Source organism: Dermacentor silvarum, chromosome 2 (assembly GCF_013339745.2).
Source record: "Dermacentor silvarum isolate Dsil-2018 chromosome 2, BIME_Dsil_1.4, whole genome shotgun sequence".
NCBI lineage: Eukaryota > Metazoa > Arthropoda > Arachnida > Ixodida > Ixodidae > Dermacentor > Dermacentor silvarum.
In genome coordinates, this window is record NC_051155.1 from 245,797,524 (window position 1) to 245,819,471 (window position 21,948).

Below are 21,948 nucleotides of genomic sequence, written 5' to 3' on the forward strand. Positions count from 1 at the left end.
CAGACAAGCTAAGACTCTCTAATGGCTATGCGGCACTTGACGTGCGGTCTGCACTTTCTTCTGTTGCGCAGAATGGCCTTACAATAACTCGCCTTACAATGGCCTTACAAAGCCCTCCTGTATTTTGGAGAAAAACTGAAAATCAATGCTTTATATGCCATAAAAGTTTGCCATAAAACACAGGTTCACTATTAAACTCAGGACGTCATTGGTATTCAGTACAACATAAGATCACTAATTCTTTAGCTTCCGAGGGAAAAATGCACTTTATTCTATTCAAGAGACAACTTAATGATAAAAAAAATATCTTCCAGATCTTCATATTCTAGAACTGAGCTGTAATCAATGCTGTCATACTGCTTTAGAGTCTCCTTTAATAAGTGTCGACCATACTGTATATCTTGATTTCTATGTATCTAAGTTGCTGGTAGCTTGCTACATTCATGTTATGCAATGCTAGGAGACTCCCGAGCGTCATATTTTCTTGCCAAAATTTGTAAGCGATAACCTTTGTGATAAATTTTCTGATATTCAATATGCACTTTTTTTTTTCTTGACTCAATTGAATATTTAATTTGAAATCTACTATTCGGTATTCGCACACCCCTACTCTTTAGCTCACAGAAGATTGTGAAAATGTACCGTGACACCTCTGAAGGCCAGTGACTACATGCAGAAGAGAGAACAATGTTTGAAAATATAATGATAACTATTGCTTCCAGAGTGAACGCAGCATTTTTGATGCTTGGAAAAACGCTGCGCTGGGGTGAACGAGCAAATTGCACTTGCCACCACTTGAAGAATACAGCTTACTGTAGTTGTAAGTCTTAAAGGGGCCTGGGTGTAAACTTGGCCTGTGTGTATGTCTGCAGTTTATCACTATTTATGACACAGTTGTAAGATACCATTGCCCATCGCAACTTTTTGAATTGCTCTGGTAGCTTAGTCATGAAGACATGTACCTCTGCACTATTTCTTGTAAACAGCGACATAATCATCAAGGCACCTTGCAGTGAGATGCATCCCTGATGTGAATTGCCTCGCTGTGCACCTTACAAAGCGAGAGTGCTTCTGGAGTGTTTGCTCATGTGTCACCTGGTTACCAGTTGTCCTTTTGGTATGCACCTTTATAGGTGCAAGCTTTGCAATGCAGCTTTGCATTAGTGGTGCTCTGCATTTACGGGTATTGTCTTAACAGTTGTGCCACCAACTATCGGTGAATCAGTGGCTGTTTATCCCATACAATATTAAAAAAGGGAAAGTACGGCAAGTCTGAATGACTCTTTTACTGTATTATTTTTGTAGCTTATACACGCTGTTAATGTGCATATGGCATCTATGAATCTTGTTAAAGGAAAGAAAACAACTCTGGGAGATTCCGTTGCCAAATTTAGGATTAAAGCTAACATGCTGAGTCATAAACACTAGAAAAATCTTAAATATGATCTCTCGCAAAGTGGTAAACAACAAGACATAAGGGAGCATGCAGAATTAGTCTCGCTAATAAAACACGGAAACCTCAGTTGAACAAAATTTTCCGTGAATGGAGTTTCCAGGCTGTGTTAAAGCTGCTGTTTGGCAAGTATGACTTCCCACCAACTAGCTAAGGTTTCCCTACTATTTCAACTACAACTTCAAGAAATGTGTATGTTCCACTGTATAGCTAGCAAGTTGACACCTAGTGGCACTAATTCCGTACTGCGTGATTGTTCTGTGTTCAAGTGATTCAGTAATATCTGCATTATTTTTGTTCTAATTTTTATATAATACCCATGGCACATGGCTACAAAAAATGGCATTAACTGCTTAATGAATTAAACTTTAATGCTATTTGTGCGGTGTCACATGGCCATACTTGCGGCACAGTGTGTTCTCCAACCTTCTTTGGTCGTCAAATGCATACTTTTGCTCCCAATATTAGCAGTTACAGTAGCACATAAAAATTATATTTCTGAAGTAAACTGAAGTAATGCAACATAATGTCTTTATTGGCATTTCATGCACTTTCGTGTGCTAAGTAATATCTTTTTATGAAATTACGATTGGAAAACCAACTTAATGCATTCACTGCAGCTGTTATCCTTGCAACATTTAATGTCACGTGGCACGGGTATAACATACCATAAATGTACTGATTTGATTACTTCATTGAGTGCACATACAGGACCTGATAGGGAAAGGAAGGGTACCTAGGCACTTCAGAAGGCCGATAGAGTGTTGGTTCCCCAGGAACCTTAAGTTTAGGCTTGAAATTTTCTTATGTGCTTATTTTAATGCAAGAAAGAAAATCTTCACCCCTCTTATTATATTCATGACAGCTTGAGAAAAGGCAAAATAAGTGACGAGAGATTTTGGGGGTAAAGAAAAAGCAGAGGGACTGAGCTTGTTTATCTACCTTGCATTAGCACAAAATAGAATCCCCTCTTAGGTACACAAAACCAGGTTTATTCATTTATGCCGCATAATACTGATAATTGGAACCACCTTTACTAGCTCCATCCTAACACCTTTGCTATGAATATTCAATGTATCTGATGCTACCTCTTACTGTTAGTGTGCTTACTTTTCAATGAACCTCAGTAATATTCTAAAGCTGCTTAATATTCTACTAGAGCTGCAATTTAGGCTAGTTGGTTATTCATGATCATCAAGAACAGTGCCTAAGAAATACAAAGGACAAACATAGATGAGACATATGATCTCATAGTGCTACGGAACAGTATTTGCCTTGACGAAGAGGCGAGCAGTGTGAAGACGACGACGAAGATTAGAGGCTAGTGCGGGCTGTTGCCTCTTGGCCAAGTGCGGCGCATTTCCGTGTAAATATACTTGTATATAGCTTTTCGTCTGCGTCTTCCTACGTAACAATATTCTATATTGCTGTAATTTGTTTTTCCCTTATGTTAATTAAGGCCCACTTCTCGTTCCAATTTCTTGAAAATAACAAATAAGTCGTAGAGGAGAAAGATAGGAAGACAGAAGCACACTGGAGATGCAGCAATGCTTCATTGACAGAAATTAAAGCATGCATAAAAACCTGGTGACGGTACATCACTGCATGGCTTGACATACCAGTTAATTGAAAAATGTATAAACAGAAGGAAGGTGTTACAGGAGTGGCCTCACCTCATGCTACTGCAAAGTAAAGGTTGATAAGAAAAATTAGTCCAGTAACCACAGCTCAACCTAAGTCACTACTGCAGGTCAGAGGAGGAACGACAGCGATGGATACATGACCTGTGTGACTGCATTGAGATGGCCCGAGACCACAAAGGCCTCTACTACACAAGCCTCAAATCCTGCCGTAAGCATCATCGTTGTCATGAGCAGGAATAGTGGGGCAATAAATTCTTAAAGGAGTACTAACACAAAAATTTTGTGTCAGCTTTTTCGGCTGCTTCAGGTAGCTGTCTACTCCATAATGACAGTATGAAGCCTTAGTTCTTTCGGTGCACAACAAATAAATAATTACGTTTTCTTTTAATTAATGTTACCATTTTAAAACTTGCACCAAGTGCAAGCACGGCTTTGGATGTGAAAAAGCGAAGGTGTTTGTTTGTGAGACCACGTCACCAAAAACGGAGGTGGTGTGGTATCACAAACAACTCAAGATCATGCCAGTCAGCCCAATTCTGTAGTTGAATGCCAATAACCTTGTCACTGAAAGCTTTTGGTTTATCCAAGTGTACGCATTTCTTAGAACGCGGGGGGGGGGGGGGGGTACCCAGTCTCCCCTTTTGTCCCAGTGCTAGAAGGACTTTGCTTTTGGCAGCACAGTCTTTATGTTTGTGAGTGTGTATGTATCAGTGGTGTCTGATGCCACCAGACTGCCACATCAGATTTCAATGATACAAGTAGTCTCGTTTTTCACATCCGAAGTGTCACTGCACTTTGCATGCGTTTTGAACTGGTCGCATTAAAAAGTAATGTAATGTCTTGTCGAAGAATTGAGGCTTCGTACTGTAAATACTGGGTTGACAGCTATCTAATATGAATAAATAGAAACAAGACAAAGCTTTTTTGTCATTACTCCTTTAATTGAAAATTTGTTCCTGCAAACTTGGGTGCCCTCGATAATACAGGAGTTGGTAGTAAAATCGAAAGCTGTTCTGCACTTATTTACTTTCTTCTAATATATATATTTTTTCTTTAAAAAGTTTAATAATACTAAGGTGCGCATTAGGATCATTCACAAAAATAAGCTTTCACCAGCAACACCTTATTGTCATTGGCATTAATCCTTCCATGCATGCAGAAATGTATGCAACCTCCTCATTCATGGACTTCAGTCACAGTGTGATTCAATGAAAAAAGGTTGAGGCATGCATTGCCAATACAACTACCGCTGCTTGCTTAACATAAGTGGCATGTTGAAGAAAACTATGTAATGCACTTATATAAATATTTGCTTTTTGCACTAGTGCCTTGATTTCTTATGATTTGGGCTGTAGTTAGAAATGATAATCATTACTTACCGCATGACTCACCACCTGTCAGGGTAGCCTGACCATGGAAGACCTGCATCAAATTGACGACAGATTTATATGCAGTTAAAAAGCTGATAAGCAGGCAACTATTGATGTGTTCATGGGGTCTGCAGCTTTAAAACCTTTGTTTCAGTTTCCACGACTCGACAAAAAGGTGTCATCATTGTGTAGGTCCTGAATGGGTTTCACTGTACCTTTGAGCAAAACTAAGTATTTTATGGGTGGGTTGTCATTCCAGACTTTTGAACAGAGTGCCTTTGTTATACAGTTCATCTAGTTACCTGTAATCATCATGACATGATTTCTTGCAGACTCGTCAGATGAGCGGCTAGATAGGTCAGGGGCAGAAAGTGTGCGGCATTCCAATTCGGCACAGAGCCCAGTCCATGCCACCACTACATTGCACCTCTGCTGGCATCGCAACACCAGCATTGGCCGATGCCAGTACCAGCAGGCATTCCTGGTGAGCATGTCTTGTACATTGCTGCCACTGCTGCATCTTGCATTGTGCAAGGCATCACATTAAGCCAAGTGACACTTACACGAAAAGGGTTCATATTACTGTTCACGTGAAGGATGCAGATGTCATTGCTTAGATTGATACATGTACCATTGTGCAATTCGGCAGCAGTAGGACCTATGTTGGTGGTTACTACTTTTCTGCCGTATTATATATCCATATCTTGTTGCAGTAGAACCTTGCTGTTACGTTCCCCAGTACTGCATTTTCCCGGCTACTACGTCATTTTTGCCCAGTCCCGGCATGGCTTGCATAGAATCCCATGCATTAAAAACCCCACCATTGCATCGTAACTGTGTAAGCATGCCCGTTTGATACGTCTCAATCTGGCACCCCGAACCTGCTAGAGCAACGAGCGCCAACCGCCATTTTGATTTGACAAGCCTTGGCCTATCCTGACTATGGAACTGGCTGCAACGTTCTTGTAACATATGTCAGTTTCACAGCTCTCTATGCACACCCAATGGTCGGCATGGTCGCAGCAGCTGTCACTGGAACTACCGGCGCTGCAGCCGCGTCTTTCGTCACGTGCCGTGCGTCGTCTGCTCCTGCTGCTATGTGTCGTTTGCACCAGCTGGCCTGTACCATTTGTCTGTTGGTAAATGTAGTTTAGCTACACACTCCAAGTTTTGTTACAAACTTGCTACACTCAAGTAACAGAGACTTTACTTTGTCTGTGTCTTGCGGTCACGTCTCTCTTCATGCACGATGCTTCGTCTGCCATATGATTGCTGCGACGGGTCGTTTTTGCCCCCTGTCATGCGTACGTCAACGCCTGGTATGTTCGCTTGAGCAGGCAGAATGAACACGTCAACGCAAGGTGCAGCACACATACAACATTCATTCAATATGGAGTGTAAAGTGTAAACAGCAGTAACACACTAAAATTCAACACTTATTGCACACAGAATGTGTCCTCCCTAACTAGGTATTGCGGTCACACACGCCGCTTTAACCAACGTCTGTGGGGCAATCATTTATACAATAGCCTCGGGGCACTTCCAATACCGGCCATGTCCATCGCGGATGTCGTCACCACCTGGGCTGTGGTCCAGCGTCGCAACCCGGTCGTCATCAGTTATCGCTGGTGTCCGGTGTCACCGATGCCCTGGTTAACGTGACGAAGGCACAGTGGCTGAGGAGCTGTTGCGCTGCGGCAGAGCGGGACTCGTGGAGGCTGGCACACCTGGCGCGCACCGGCGCAGCTTAGTTCCCTAGGTGGGACGGTGACTGGCTGCAGCCAGCCTTCGCGCGCCCACGTTCAGCGGCCTGAACGCTGACATGTCCTGGCAGGTAGGTCCGGACCAGCTGTAGTTCCGGAGGCGGCGGTCAGCTGCTCGCTGAGCCTGGTAGTCGGGCGGAACGTCGCTGGATTGCCAAGGTGCTGGGGCAGGACCCAGAGTGGTGTTCTCCGGCCGTCTTCTCCCGGAACGCTGTGCCCTGGCCACCACGTCCTTCCATGCGCGCGCCCCTTCTCCAAGATGGCGTCTCCATGCACTCGCTTCACTTCTTCCTTTTCGAAATTGCCTCTTGTGTGCCTTCGTTCGTATTGTCTCTTTGTATTCCTCTTCCTTTCCTTGCGCTTGTCGCTCCTGACAATGGCCCCCTATTTTTCGAGTTTTCGCCCCGCGAAAACTTCACGCACTCTTCAGCGCCTCTTCGGTTTACAGTGGCACTTTACTTCACCGCATATCACTTCACTTCGCCATTTCTACATTCACAAATCACTGCACTTCACCGCACCAACGCGCACCACACCACTTCAATTCACCCTGTATCAATTCACGAATCACTCCACATTACCGCACTTAACTGCACATCACGTACATTTTTGACAAGTCAGAACAATGCATCAATGTCAACAACAGCACCAGTCACAAGGCATTGTTGAGTTCTGCGAGTACTCGCGGAAGATTCCTTTTTACAAGAGGCTTCAAGCATTCGCATAAGCAACATGCTATCCCCAAACATCTCTCAAGTGTTCTTAGCCAAAACGAACCTATTCACCATAGTCAATTGCTCAATGTCCTTCGTGGCACGTTCACTCACGTGGACCGCAATCACATACCTCTCACTTCTTCTCTAACGTGTATGTGGCTAGACGGGGAGCTTTGCGATTGTCCTGGCTCTCTACGCCGGTGCCTCACCAAAACATGACTTTGGGTGGAACAACTTGGGTGACGCCAAGAGCTGGGGCGGGACCCAGACCTGCACGCCAAGACCTAATCGAAGTCGTTGGACGCAGCGATGACACGTTCATTCTTCAACTCTCAAGCCTGTCTGTTCTCACGTGCGCTCCGTTCGGACACCGTGCTTGTCATCTTTATATTCTGAGGGATCGATATTTCTGCTTCAAAAAGCCTTTCAGCATCCGATCCTGTGATGACCATTCCTGCAACCTTTTCAAATGGTTGCTCAATAAAAGGCATAGTCCCTAGAGGTACCTTTGATACCAATCTTTTTAGCGTGGTTCTCTGACATGTGTCACAAGATCGCACAAATCGTTAAATGTCAACTTGCATGCACGGCTAAAAGAATTTTTCTGATACTCTGCTGGTCGTCTTCCTTCCTCCTTGATGGCCAGCCATAATAGTGTCGTGCACCATATCCAGGACTGCTCTTCGTAAACTTAATGACACTACTAACAGTCATGTTTCTCTTCCTTCGTGGGTTCTGACTATTCGGTACAGTAATTCTCCAATCTTCTCAAACTTATGCATGACCCGGCTCTTCTTACTCTGAACCCATTTTCCTAAAATTTCAAAACAACATCGCAGAGTACTATCCGCTTCTCGCCTTTTTCCCATTTCCGCCGCGGTTATGTACAAGGCAGTGCCTGAAGTGCTCTTTATAGGAACATCTTTCCTGCCCTTGTTCCTCGTGATTTTCTCCGCTAGAAATATAGTAGCTTCCCGGTATGCAAATCCGAACTTATCATTGTCTTTGCCAACAACATTGGTGGATTCGTGCTCCGTCATACTTGCGATTTTTGAAGTGGGGAAACTCCAAAGGGGATCTGCATCATCCACTTTTCTGACTCCTGGGACATTCCCAAGAATTACATCGTAAAGCGGTTTTTGACATACCGGGCTTCAATCCATCCGCAGTAATAAGGTGTCAAAAGCAATACACGAGCCATCGGCATTCGCCGTACTATCCCATCCACCAATCGGACTGGCGTTTCTGAACCGGTGAGGTCTGTTTCCGGCACCACGGCCAAAAACAATGTTGGACCCAGTGTCTCTTAGTACAGGCACTTTTCTTCCCTGAAGCACTCCCACTACCACTGGCATCGAGATTTCCGTAGCTTCCGACCTCAGAGATGTCAGGACAGCGCTTGCCTTGTCCCTGGACTCCTGTTCAATTTGCTTCGTACTGTCATCAATTTGACTTTCGCTGGAAACAATGCAAGCCATCTTATACTCTGACTTAGCTCAGCATGTTTCTATTGTATGTCCATGCCGTCCGCACCCGTCGCCCTTCAACGTCGAACTGCGAGTGCGACCCAAGGGACAATTCATAGCCCAATGCCCTATCCTGTCACACAGAAAACATTTGATTGTGCTCCGAGTCTGTTCTCTCTTCTCTGGTATCTTCTATTCTTCCTTCCCCTTTCTCAAGTTCTTTTGGCCTTGGGCTATAAATAGCAGTTGGCGTATTCGGATAGCTCAGCCACCATCTTCAAGTTGCACTCTTTCAGGAACACTGTGACTCCCTGGTAACATGGTGCTAGGAAATGTTCTGCAATCATGTTGTCCCTCAAGTCCTCAAGTGTTCTCCCTACGTTAGACATCTCTAACCAACGATCAAAATAGTTGGAGATTCAAGTGGCGAATTGCTGGCTCGTCTCATTTTCTTGTGGCTTGGAGCTTTGGAATTTATCCCTGAAACCTCTGGCAGTTGGTCTGAAGCGTTTTAGGAGAGCCTTCTTCACCTTGTCGTATTCTAGCGCGTCAGTCGCTGACATCTGGCTGTAAACGGCCAACGCTTCCCCCACAAGACACATGCTCAGTCCAGTCGCCCAGTCACTCTTCCGTCAGCGTTACCCAGTTGCGATTAACTCAAAATGCTGTATGTACACATCAAGGTCATCTCGCCTTTGTCAAATGGGGTGATTAGCTTCTGGGGACACACTTTCGCTATCCTCTAAGGTACAACATCTGAGCTCCTATCTTCTGCCTCTTCTCCACTGGTACTCGCGCGCAACTGCAATTTCTTTTCCGTCAACTCTTTTTTTATCATTAAGTTCCTATACGCATGTTCGTCCGCTGCTATCGCTCTCTTCTCAGCTGCCTTGGCTCTCTCCTCATCTTCCATCGCAGCCTCTCACAACTCTGCACGTTCTTCTCTTAATCACTTCTTTTCCTCGTGATACAGTGCTGTTGTAGCCTCGACCGACATGCCCACGTCACTCCCAGTTGTCGTTCAAGGTTCATTCTGCTACTCAAGGCACCCCGAGGCACATGACAAAGTTAGAGGGATCCTGGCAGGCTCGCCAATGTTGTCACACGTAGGTCAATGCCTTTTACGTTCGCTTGAGCAGGCCGAATGAACACATGAACACAAAGTGCAGCACACACACAACATTCAGTATGGAGTGTCAAGTGTAAACAGCAGTAACACACGCTAAAATCTAACACTTTTTTCACACGGAATGCGTCCTCCCTAATTAGGTATTGCGGTTATACACTCCGCCTTACCCAACGTATGTGGGGCAATTGTTTATATGATAGCGTCGAGGCGCTTACAGTACCGGTTTGTTGCGTCGCGGATGTCATCACCACCCGATCTGTAGTCCGTCGTTGCAACCCGTTCATCGTCAGTCGTTGCTGGTGTCTGGCGTCACTGATGCCCAGGCTGACGTGACGAAGGCACAGTGGCTGAGGAGCTGTCGCTCTCCGGCAGAGCAAGACTTGTGCTGGCACTCCTGGTGCGCACCAGCCCAGCTTAGTTCCCTAGGCGAGGCGATTACTGGCTGCAGCCGGCCTTCGCGCGCCCTTGTTCAGCGGCATGAACGCTGACCCGGACCTGGCGGGTAAGTCCGGGCCAGCGGTAGTTCCGGAGGCAGCGGTCAGCTGCTCGCCGAGCCTGGTACTCGGGCGGGATTTCGCTGGATCGCCAAGGTACTGGGGCAGGACCCAGAGTGGCATTCTCTGGCCGTCTTGTCCTGGAACGCTGCACCCCGGCCACCACGTCCATCCATGTGCGCGCCCCTTATCCAAGATGGCGTCTCCACGTGCTCGCTTCACTTCTTCCTTTTTGAAATCTCCTTTTGTGGACCTTCGTTCGTCATCGAGCGCCACATTGCCCTACTCAGTGTTTTCCTGTTTTTCTTGCAGCTTATTTTTCACATGTGTTAGAAAGACGACGAACACTTCTGTAGAAGCAGCGGTATTAAGCATAAAATGCTTTTATTTCCCATTATCGGCGACCTTCAAGTGACCTTGAGCCAAAAGCCAGAGCAGTTATCCGGGCACTCGAACGAGATCATCCTGACAATGAGTCAAAAGTTAAGAAAATGCGGTCTCTCGCCCCCAGCCCTTTGTACAGGATCGCATTACATACACTACAGTTAAACCTGCTTATAACGAACCTCCATATAACGAATTCCTGGATATAACGAAGTTTTTCTATTCCCCGCCGTTACTTTATAGAAGCACATGTATTTGAGACCTCTACGTAATGAAGTGGCAGCGGGAGACCCCCTCGAAATAACGAATTTTCCCCGCCGACAACCTAGAGATTTCGCCCCAGATTTTGTCATTTTTGCACGAGCAGCAACCAGAAGCACCTTCTCCGCCGCGACGGAATGCAAAGCGGCGGCAGCGTGCTTGGCGCGCTCGAATTGACAGCGACTGTGAGGCGAAAGCGAGCGCACGTGTGCGTACGTGCGAGTGTGCGCGAGGCGGGCCTGCATCCATCGGCCCGGTGATCTTGCCACTGCGGGTGTGACTTTTTCCCCTCTCTTCATTCAAAACTGATCCCGCCGCTTGCTGCAGCTGGCCTAGCCCACCAAGCCGGCACTCTCCTTTTCCAGTGGATGTTGCCGAAGGAAAAAAGTTGGATGTCGTATCGATCCCAGGTGGGAGCCTGGAGCGGCCTTGGGCCAGAAACTCGACTGGCCGCTACTCCCGCACCCTGGTCATCTTCTCCCCCCTCTTCTTCCACGTCTTCCACGATGGTTGTCGCTTTCTTGCTTCCTTGCTGTTGCTCACTTCTCGCACTTACCCACTACATATCACAGTGACGACAATATACCGATAGGCAATACAGCACCACCGAAATGACTACAGAAGTGAAAGCAGAAGCAAAACCAGAAGCAGCAGAAGTGAAAAAAGACGCGATCGCTAGTTCACCGGACCACCGTATTGGCCAGCTTCCGAGCGGAGCTGTGGAACTGAAGTATGTCTAAGAATGTTACGCGAGTGAGAGCGGCAGCCACTAGATAATCATCCATGGATGGCCATGCTGTGGCACCGCCGAATTTCGAACCGTTATCTTTGTCGTGCCTTCTTGATAGCGTCTCGAAAGTGAAAGGCGCTTTCCCTTGAGGAAAGGCTTGACGTACTCAACGCAGTCAGCAAGTAAGCATCGCGGAAAAGTCAACATTGCGAAGGGCCTCGGACTACCACCCTCGGCACTTAACAGCATTGTCTTGAAGCGGGCCAAGATAGAAGGAAATGCCACACTTTTAGGAGGAAAAGCTAAGCTGGCTCATGGCGCCAAGTACTGGAACCTCGATGAGGCACTTCTGACGTGGTTCAAGCAAGCTCACGCTGCTGGTGTAAACTTCGACGGCAGCATTTTATGTGAGCAGGCCATGGAAATAGCAGACATGCTGGGCATTGTAGACTTTGTGATGTCAAATGGTTGGATTGACCATTTCCGAAAGAGGCACAGCATTGCTTATAGGGCAGTCAGCAGAGAAACAGCAAGTGTCAACTTGGACACAGTAGATGATTATAAAGCCACAATTTCCTCTATAATTGAGGCGTATGAGCCTCGCAACATATGTAATGTCGACAAAACCAGCCTCTTCGTTCGGGTGCAGCTGTCAAAGTCACTAAGCCTGAAGGGCAAAACATGCCGTGGAGGCACATGCGGCAAATACCGGTTGACTGTGCTTCTTTGCCGCAATATAGATGGCTCGGATATGCTAAAGCCATGGGTGATTGGAAAGCATCAGAATCCACGGTACTTGAAGAACACTCGCCTACTGCCATGACACTACAAAAGCAACAGTCGTTTGAGCAACAATCGATTGAGCAACTCGTGGGGCTGTCCAGCGAGTGAAAGAAATGGCAAGCCTCCATTCTCGATTCTTTTAAGCCTTGAAAATCTGCTTTGTAGAAATAAATGGTTTCAAGTTGAAACTAGACTTCTTTCGTTCATTTTTTAGAGCTTTCCTCACTGCTGCATTATCCTGGCTGTTATGTTCTTTTTCCCCGGTCCGGTGAAAACGTATGAATGGGTTTTATTATACATGGCAAGTACATTGTAGACCGCATGAAATTGAGTGTATGGTGGAATCCCATCTTGTCATTCTGTTCATGATGAAGGCTAATCTTCAACGTTTTGAGGAAGAGCAGTTCTACTAAGGAGGTGCTATAAGCTTTTCTTTCTTACATGCATCAGTGTTATTTACACTAATTACAAGAGTGTTTGCACACATGCGCTGTCATTCACATTGGTTGATATTAATTTAACCATGTTTAGAAGCTTTCTCATTGATCATTGTACATATATGGAAATGTTGACGCTTTTATTTTTTCTGGATGAAATCTTGTGTGTAACTCTAAGGGTATATGTAACACGGTGTCCCATAATAAGGGTGACTGAAACTGGGATGTTAAACAGCTAAATTTGAGCACAGTAAGGGAGTTCGTGTACATTGCTCAGCTAAAGACGTTCACTGTTTTCTTGACTTTTGTGCCTGCTTCCGTCACTTAGTTGAAAATTTTGCGAACATCGCTCATCCCCTCACCGACCTTCTGAAGAAGGATGCTGTTTTCTCATGTGGCCCTGAACAAATTACTGCCTTTTCTACTCTAATAAATCTGCTTATGACATCCCCGATATTATTGGATTTTGACCCATCTGCTCCAACAGAAGTTTGCACGGACACCAGTGCCCGAGGCATGAACACTGTCCTTGCACAGCATCAATGTGATCAGGCCTGTGGCCTGTGTAATACAGTGAAAGCTCGTTAATTCGCACCTCATTAATTCGAACTTTCGGGTTAATTCGAACTGATGGTCATGGTCCGGCCACAATATATAGGCGTCTATGGGTTAACCAACTCGTTAGTTCACGCGCGCATCGGCTCCTCTATCGATAATTCGAACTGCGCGCCGCTGCGTGGTGGTATTTTATACTGCCGCCGCAAGCTTTCAAGGCTCAACCATAGAGAAAGAAATTTCTTTCTCTATGGCTCAACGATAGATGGCGCGAGCGCAGCGGCGTCACTGTCGTCATTGCGCTCGCTCTTCGCATCGTGTGGTGGTTCATGCCGGGCGTGTCTGCGTAGTCTCCGTGTCCTTTTTGTGCCGCACATTCAGTCGCTAGGCCTCGTGTACGTCAGAGCTACGAAGTCGTTCGGTGCCGTGTCGCTACGATGTGACGCTGCTCACGGCCTTGCATATGTTGGTGCGTTCCTGGGATCAGGTCACGGCAACAACTGTTGCCAATTGCTTCCGCCACAGTGGCTTTTGTGTGACCAATGAGGGCACAGCTTGCGAGCCCGACGAGCGCGAGGCCGTGGTCATTCCTGCCGGATTGCGGGATGCGCTGGAGGACGTGACCTTCGACGACTACGTCGATGCAGATTGCTGTGCAGCGGTCTGCGGCACAATCACCGATGATGATATCATCGCGCAGGTGACTGGTGGAGAAGCGCCCGTCGTCGATGTAGGTGCGGATGACGAAGAGGATGATGCACCCATGCGGCCCTCAGCTTTGGAACTAATGGAGGCTATGCGTGTCGCGCGTCTATTCTTCAGCTTCGAGGAAGACGCAGAGGATGCTTTCTGCCACGTTCGCGCGTTGGAAAACAAGGCTATAGCGATCGCATTCAAAGAAGAGAAACAGACAGTGATCACGGATTATTTTCGCAAGTAAATATTTTGATTGATTTTCCAACAACCCGGTCTCAATTCCTGCTGTTTTTTCAATGAATTTCGTTAGTTCGAACTTCGGTTTAATTCGAACTCATTTGGGCGTCCCCGCGAAATTCGAATTAACGAGCTTTTACTGTAGCTTATGCCGGCCGACTGCTCTCTTCACCAGAGTGCAATTACTTGATCACCAAGCACGAGTGTCTTGCACTTGTTCGTGCGGTAATGATTTTTCGCCCGTATATGTTCGGTGGACGTTTTCAGTGGTCACCGATCATCACGCTCTATGTTGGCTCACTTCACTGAAGGATCCCACTGTCAGCTTGGTCGTTGGGCATTGCACATGCAGGAGTACATGTTTTTGGTTACCAAAGCGTCTTTTTTTTTTTTTTTTTCATAATTGGACCTGCTTAACATTCACAAGGAACACCACCGTGACCCTGCGTTACGCTCTATCATCGACCATTTTAGCACTCGAAGCGCAGATGCATCACTTCAAATGTTCATACTTCACGATGGAACTTTATACTGCCACGTTTGCCTCGACGGCCCTGCTCGTTCCAGTCCCACTGCGTTACACAGTTCTCAGGCAGCTTCATGACAACGTACCTCTGGTCATCTCACTGTCACACGCATATATGACTACTACATGCAGCGTCATTTCTATTGGCCCTGTTTTTATTGCCCCATCCAACAATATTTTCCAGCTGCAAACTTTGTCAATGACGCAAGCGGCCAACAACAATTCCTTCTTGCCTTTTCCAGCACGCAATATAAACCACACACATCCCATCCTGCAATACCACAGTAATGGTCTGTTGAAAACATATACTTAAGAATTTGAACAATAAAGCACATACAATATACAAAAAGGCAGTTCTACTTCACAAGCGGTATCGGAGCTAATTATTGTATTCGTTCAACAAATCATGTTTATTGGTTGCAAAAATGTAATCATGAATGCTGCACGTATTTTTAAGCTTGACGCAGCTGTGTTCTTCACTTAAAGTTGTCACTAGAAGCATTTCAAAGCTGACATGAAATGCTAGTAAAACAGCCTGCTCATAAGCTTTTTATACCAATTAGTATGTTGTCTGCATCATTACAGTTTTTATTTCTTGTGGGTGCCTTTGGGTATAGGTATCAGATTAGCACTATTGTTTTGCCACTGTTATGAAAGATTGATGCCCCTCTGGATGTGTTCTTGTGCAGCACTACCTCAGTGGCTACCTGCTGCGCAAGTTCAAGAACAGCAGTGGATGGCAGAAACTGTGGGTGGTGTTCAGCAACTTCTGCCTCTTCTTCTACAAGTCCTTTCAGGTTCGAGCCTGTCATACAGAATTTGACAACTGTCAGAGGGAAAATGCCGAAAGTGTAGACTTTGTCATTACTGCATGTCGCTTTTAAATGTGGGACAGTGGCAAGCCCAAACATTTACCTAGGTAAATTTAGTTGAAAGCATTGCATTTGCATAGCTCTTGCCATGTTGCCTAACCAGGCACTAGGACATCTACACCCTTCCATATTTTTCTTTGTTGTGATTAACTCAATGACTGCCACTCCCGAGATAACTCGGGCACCCACTCTCGCACTGCCCCTTCCACTCTCGAATATACCCGTTTAGTGTTTTCAGTGCACTCCCTGTTTCTCCGTGGGAAAATCGTGGAAATAATACCATTGCGTACCTGTTGTTCTATCTCAGGAAAATTAATCTAAATGCACAAAAACCTTGTAAGTTTGCAGGTGGAGCAAGTGTCACGGCCCTGGCGAACCAGTGTGACAGGTTCATTCACACTTTGCAGGCAAAGATACTTGATGAATACTTGATGAATTATGAATTGGAAGAAACTGACAATGGAGAACCAGTTTCTATGTAGCATGAAATGTCTCCTGAGCCAACAAGAGAACAAAAAATGTCCGGCTTCATGTAGGAAGGCTTCATGTAGTAGGCATGAAGCCTTCCATAAACAGCGTGGCGTGTTCGTCTGTTCAGGCTATGACAGAAGAAGGAATTTGTGAAATGTTGACAAATACTGAAATTGGAGAAAAAAACAGCAACAAAAAACCAGCTTCTATGTAGCATAAAATCTCCACTGAACCAACGCATTAAAAAAGACCTAGCAGGGCGCTGCTACTGTAACTTAAGCACACTCATTGCTGTTCTTGATGTTTTGTTTTTTTTTTCCTCGGTATTTTCTTGCTGCATTGATATCCTTCTGCACAAGAGGCTCCATTGCTGTTGTGGCGGAGCTAGAAAAAAAACAAAAAAAACATTCGGTACAACTATCAGGGCAGAGCTGTAGAAATAGTGCTCTCTGTCTTACAAGCCTACCAAAGGTGCGAGTTGGTGCACTTTCCATGTGAAAATACATATGCTTCGAGGAAACAAGTATGTTATAGAACTTTTTGCACTTGACTCATGCCATTATTTTGTAACAAGCGCACTGGTTTCACAGCAAGGCAGTAAATGGCATGAAAGCAGATGGAAGTTTGAGATTTTTCCTGTGTGTATCGTGCTTCATCCGATATAAATTTGGCACCAGTAAATGATGTTTCACTGTACATGTGACCAACCACTCCAGCTTTCTTGTTTGATTAACAAGTGCAATTCAAGCATTTTACTTTAGCCAAGAAGTTCAGGTCAGAAGAGGTTAATGATGAAACTCGATGCTTCTGGCAGGAATCTGTGCCCCTGGCGAGCCTTCCACTGCTGGGCTACACAGTGGCACAGCCTGGTGACCAGATGGGTAAGCAGCATGTCTTCAAGCTGCAGTACCGCAGCCACGTCTACTTCTTTCGTGCTGAGAGCGAGTACGCTTATCAGAGGTGAGTTCCACGTGCCCTCTGTTGACAGTTTTCAGAACTAAAAATATTTCAGACAAGTTCTGCAAATGTCTCAATTCTAACTGTCATGGTGTAGACCAGTTGGTCCAAAGCTCTCTATTTCTCAGTAATATGCAGCCTATTTTCTTTGCGACATTTTTTAAAATTATTACTATTAACTTTCCTGTCCTCTTTCTCTATTCCTTTACCCTGTATTTCTTCCATGACAAAGGACAATTCAGATGTCCACTGGACAGTGAGAAAGTTACAATGCCCGTGGCTTTTTCTCTGCACCTTCCTTTTGTGGTCTCTGTAAATACAATAAATACTACTATACTTTCAGTGAACCTTTGGCCTATTCAGGGAATGCTTTGACAGTTCTCTTCATCTAGTTTTATGTGTAGGTGTGTGAAGGAAGGGCATCTAGCTATTTAATTACCAGAATTATATTAAAAGCTGCCAGAGCAACATATTAGGTTCTTTGTGCCCTGCTAAAGTTTAGATGAGGAGAGCTGCAAATCTGGTTTAGAATAAGCCTTGTGTTCATGGGAGATGTATCTTTGGATGAATAGGTTATCACAAATGCACTGCTGAAATTGTCTCGTGCGATTAAAAAAAGAAATTGTGTGGCATCACCTCTCAAAAGTCAATTGGGAGCACATGTATGGAGCATTTCATCTGTTTGTATTGCTCACTATTACTTGGACTGTTGCAAGCATGCAAAGAAAGCTTGCAGTGTCAATTTTCTCATGGTTGCAAGCATGCTTGTACAGTGGTGCACTATCCATTGCCACAAGTTCTTTCTGAAAGGTTCAATATTCTGATAATTACCTATTTTACTTTATTGCTGCATTATGGACACATCCAGAAATATACAACTTTGAAAAGCCTCTTGTGTTTATGAACATTGTTGGCGGCATAATCTCTTAGCTTATCTAAAAACTAACACTAGAAAAGGCATTCCACTATTTATGGTAGTGCCAGTGTGGTGACAACTTCACGCAGTTGAAGCTAGTTTTAAATCTTTTTGACATATTAGGACACCTCCACATAAACTGCATATTATATTTTCCCCATGTGGCATAATTTTTCCTTCAGCTTTGATGAACCAAGCAGTCATTGTCACAAGATCTGCATGACTGTTTGAAACCTGCAAAATAGAATGCAATGCACCAAACTTGAGCACCTGGCTTACTCCTTTCAGCTGCAGAGTAAATGGGAATTAGTCTTGAGACTTCAATGAACAGAGTCATCTTCATGCTTGAAATGCTTTGTTTTCATTAAACTTTCCTTAATTATCAGTGCCCAGCACAGCAGTCGCAGAATCACCATGAGCATGTATTCCCATGCTTAGTCATTTAAAAATATCTCGCCACGCTGTAAACATTGTAGGCCTCACACTTGCATTTCAGAGGCGCCTTCTCTTAATGTTTTGCTAAACACCACTTCACTACAAGTTAGCCAACAGAACTGTTGTTGTGCTGCTTAAGAAGTACGGATGCCTTGACCTGCATGAGTGAAGATGCTCTTTGCTCCTACATTTGCATTCTCACTGCCACGCTTATTTGTCCTCACGTGCACACCTGACCACTGCAGGCATTTGTGAAGATTTTACTCTGGGGTCCAATTCAGCACTCCCATGTCACATTTGCCTTTGCACCAGCTCATGATCTTCCTCCTCGCAAGCTATGACATCTTTTTTGACAGAGGTTTAAGCAGAGCGGGAGGGGCTTTGCTGCTGCTATCAGAGGGGAGAGAAACAGTGTGATTCTCCTCCCTGAGATGGATACCGTTTAGACATCTATGGCTACCATTTACCATGCATGCAACACCTGGACTTAAAAAAAAAAAAAAAAAGTTAGTCCACAAGTTTAGTCTTTGTTGAATAGTCACCCCATGCCTGGATTTTCTGAATTCAGGCTTGGGTTCTTATGGTGATGGCATGGATGACAAAGATTTAGCCAGTTCTGCATTTGCAGCATTCCAGTCCATTTGTTGCTTCTCAGATTATGCTCATCATACGCCACTCAAAGTTTGTTTCGGTCTTACACTCAGGGATGCCATATAAGTGTAATAATTTGAGTGTTTTAATATGAGGTTCATTTGTGTAATTAGTGTTTTGTGGGATACATTCCTTTGGGGCATTATTCTAACTGGGACTAGGTTGGGCTGTGACTTGATTGGGATGGCTGCACTGGCTAACTGTCATTTTGTATCTGCTTATAGGTGGATGCACGTTATCAGCAGTGCAGCCGTCAAGAAAGCCTGAATTTGCAAGCACCTGAAGAACAGTATATGTTAGCTGCTCAGGCATCCTGGGAACAACGCAAGACATTAATGCAAACATACTATGGTGTATACCTTAGTATGACTTGTTGTTGGGCTAGTTGGTACATGCTACTTAAAATTAATTAAACGCATAGCATCAGAGGAAGAAAAACCTCTGATCCTGTGCAACTAATTCACTTCAAATATACTATGGCGTGTTGCCTGGACATAGTGTTCCTGGCTTGAGCTCCAAAAAGCACTCTGAAGCCCAGACTTAAAATGTAGCATGACTCGGTTTAGTACAGAAAAACCTGTGCCCTGACATCATTGCTATGCTTCCTGCTTTTTGCAGCAGTATGTAGATGCGAGGAACTAATGTTGCCATCATTGCTTCACCATTTTGGCATTGAGGCAGTAGGCCAGCTCCACTCTGAGGCATGCTTGCATTTTAAACCGCATTGAGCGAGTTGGTTGTTAAAGAATGGTGGTTCAGTGCCTCTTGTTTTATGTGCATGGAGTTTTTTGATCCCTGATCAATCACTGAAAAGGTGCGTTCCAGTGTTTAACTGATGGTCAGTATGGTGCTAATGCAAGGTGTTCTCACAATGTCTCCAAAGTGACAACACTGCAGGGTACTGAAACATGGTGCTAGGTACTCTAGAAACTTCATCAATCATTCTACTGACATTGGCTATGCTCAGTGGCTGTCCTGCTTTCTTTATCCTTTAGAGCTTGTTTCTCGGTGTCATAAAATGAAAATAAGAACTAAAATTGTGTGCATGCATTGGATTTCATTTTACGTCAATCTTGGTAAGACCTTGCAAGGTTCAGAAACTGTTCTGACAAGTTTTTGACAAGCATTGGAGTGCTAAAGCACCTGAAAGATTGCATTGGGCACATATCTCTGGGCTGTTGGCCAATCCATCATGAATATATTCCAGCCCACAGTGTACAGCTGTTGTTGGTATGTAACTTTCTCATTCTCCTTAGTATGGAACATCCTCAAGAGGGAGGATGTTCCATACTAAGGCTCTTGGAAAGCATTCCAGCAGAGGCACATTAGCTCCCAGAGCATTTTTTTTTTTTTTTTGGCAAATGAGTGATGACATTCTCTTACCAATTTTATTTTTATAAAGCCTGTTCGAACAGTTTTGTTATCACCACTCGTGTTCGTTGCTGTCATTGTGGTTAAGAAAATCCTTAGCAGGAATTAAGGATGCTTTGCAGTAACATTATGTTTTTATACTCATATTTGTCACTTGTATATGAAAAACACAAATGCATCTTATTTAGCTGAAAGCTCAGGCAAGCATGTGATTTTAATTTGCCTCATTCTTGGCTGCTGTTTGGGGGAATTAATTCTTTTGCCTTGCTGTCGAATCTGTACTCCCTGGCTTTCTCTATTGTCTACAATTGTTTCTAACTTGTGTGGCCCTTCCCTGTATAAGTATATATCTTTCATTCTAAACAAAGTTGATCTGACCATTGTTTTTGATGTGCTGTTGTGCTCTTTGCAAAGTTTCTGCTGCTGCAATGTTTATTCTGCGTGTCAAACAGGCATTTTATTCAGTTTATGCAGTGCATAGTTTGTAAAAATGCAGTTGAGCCTTGATTAACAAATTATTGCATAATAACGAAGTAAATTGAAATTTTGGTTGATCATGTTTTAGTTCAATGGAGTATTCTCTTGCTATAATGAAACAGGAAATATGGAATTCAACATGGCATCAGTTATAGAAAAGCAAATTTTTGTTCGCACATGCCTTTTGGATGTCTGATTTTTCAAACCCGTGCAATTATTCGGGTTTCCTTGCCGCACCACCACCTAAAATCGCTACTTTGGTTTCAGACTCCTAATGATGAGGTGCTGGTTAAGCCTAGCAGCCTAAGCAATGTGGCTGTGCCAAAAATTTGCCAGCAGCTGGCAGAGTGGCTGGTGGCAAATCGCCACGGGAAGCTCACCATCAGTGTTTGTACTCATAGACTTGGCAATCAAGCGCGAGATCACACACTTAGGCTAGACTGACAGCCGTAGCAGCAGAGATTGGATCCATGTGCACAATGGCGCAGTCAGAAGTTTATTTCAAGGGGTCGTCTCTGCCAACAACTACCACCGCTCCTCCTCCTTCACCTCTCTCTCTTCTATATATATATCCTGTCCTTAGGGTATTTGTTAGCTTCCTATGATATGACTAATAAGCATCATGATGCCCCTCTATTTCTTTTCTTCTCATTAATATGAGGTGCGTTCAAAAAGAAACCGAACTTTTGTTATCACACCTTTACTGTTTATGGTGCAACATTTTAAGTGCTGTCCCCTTTAAAATATTCCCGTCTACTGGCAATGCACTCTTCCCATCTTTTCTTCAATTTTTGGAAAGCCTCCTGGAACGCACTTTCTGGAATGCCACGCAGGTCTCTTCTCGCATTGTCCTGGATCTCCTCTGCGGTTTGGAAACGACGTCCTTTCAAAGTAGTTTTCAACACTTTCATGTTTCGCCATGTAGCTGTGGACAAGGAGCGACGCGTGAACCGGGGCATTGTCATGATGCAACATCCAAGCCTGATTTTCCCACAATTCAGGCCTCTTACTACGCACAGAATTTCTCAAACGTGCTAGGATTCCCTGGTAAACTTCTTTGTTTACGGTCTGACCATGCGGCACAAATTCCTGATGGACAATGCCTTTGCACAACACAACCAACATCCGCTTCATTTTTGACCGACTCATGTGGGC

At 44.6% G+C, this 21,948-nt stretch overlaps 1 protein-coding gene across 1 annotated transcript in view; it reads left to right on the forward strand.

Annotated features, from left to right (window-relative positions):
• The window catches only part of LOC119443034 (FERM, ARHGEF and pleckstrin domain-containing protein 2-like), a 128,821-nt gene extending 107,131 nt beyond the window's left edge, over positions 1-21,690 (forward strand). Inside the window, exons 20-24 of the mRNA XM_037708160.2 lie at positions 3,204-3,304; positions 4,799-4,950; positions 15,333-15,440; positions 16,801-16,946; positions 19,170-21,690. Coding sequence (XP_037564088.1) covers positions 3,204-3,304; positions 4,799-4,950; positions 15,333-15,440; positions 16,801-16,946; positions 19,170-19,212 — 550 coding nt within the window. The 3' untranslated portion in view covers positions 19,213-21,690. The remainder of the gene's footprint in view (positions 1-3,203; positions 3,305-4,798; positions 4,951-15,332; positions 15,441-16,800; positions 16,947-19,169) is intronic.
• Positions 21,691-21,948: the final 258 nt, after the last annotated feature.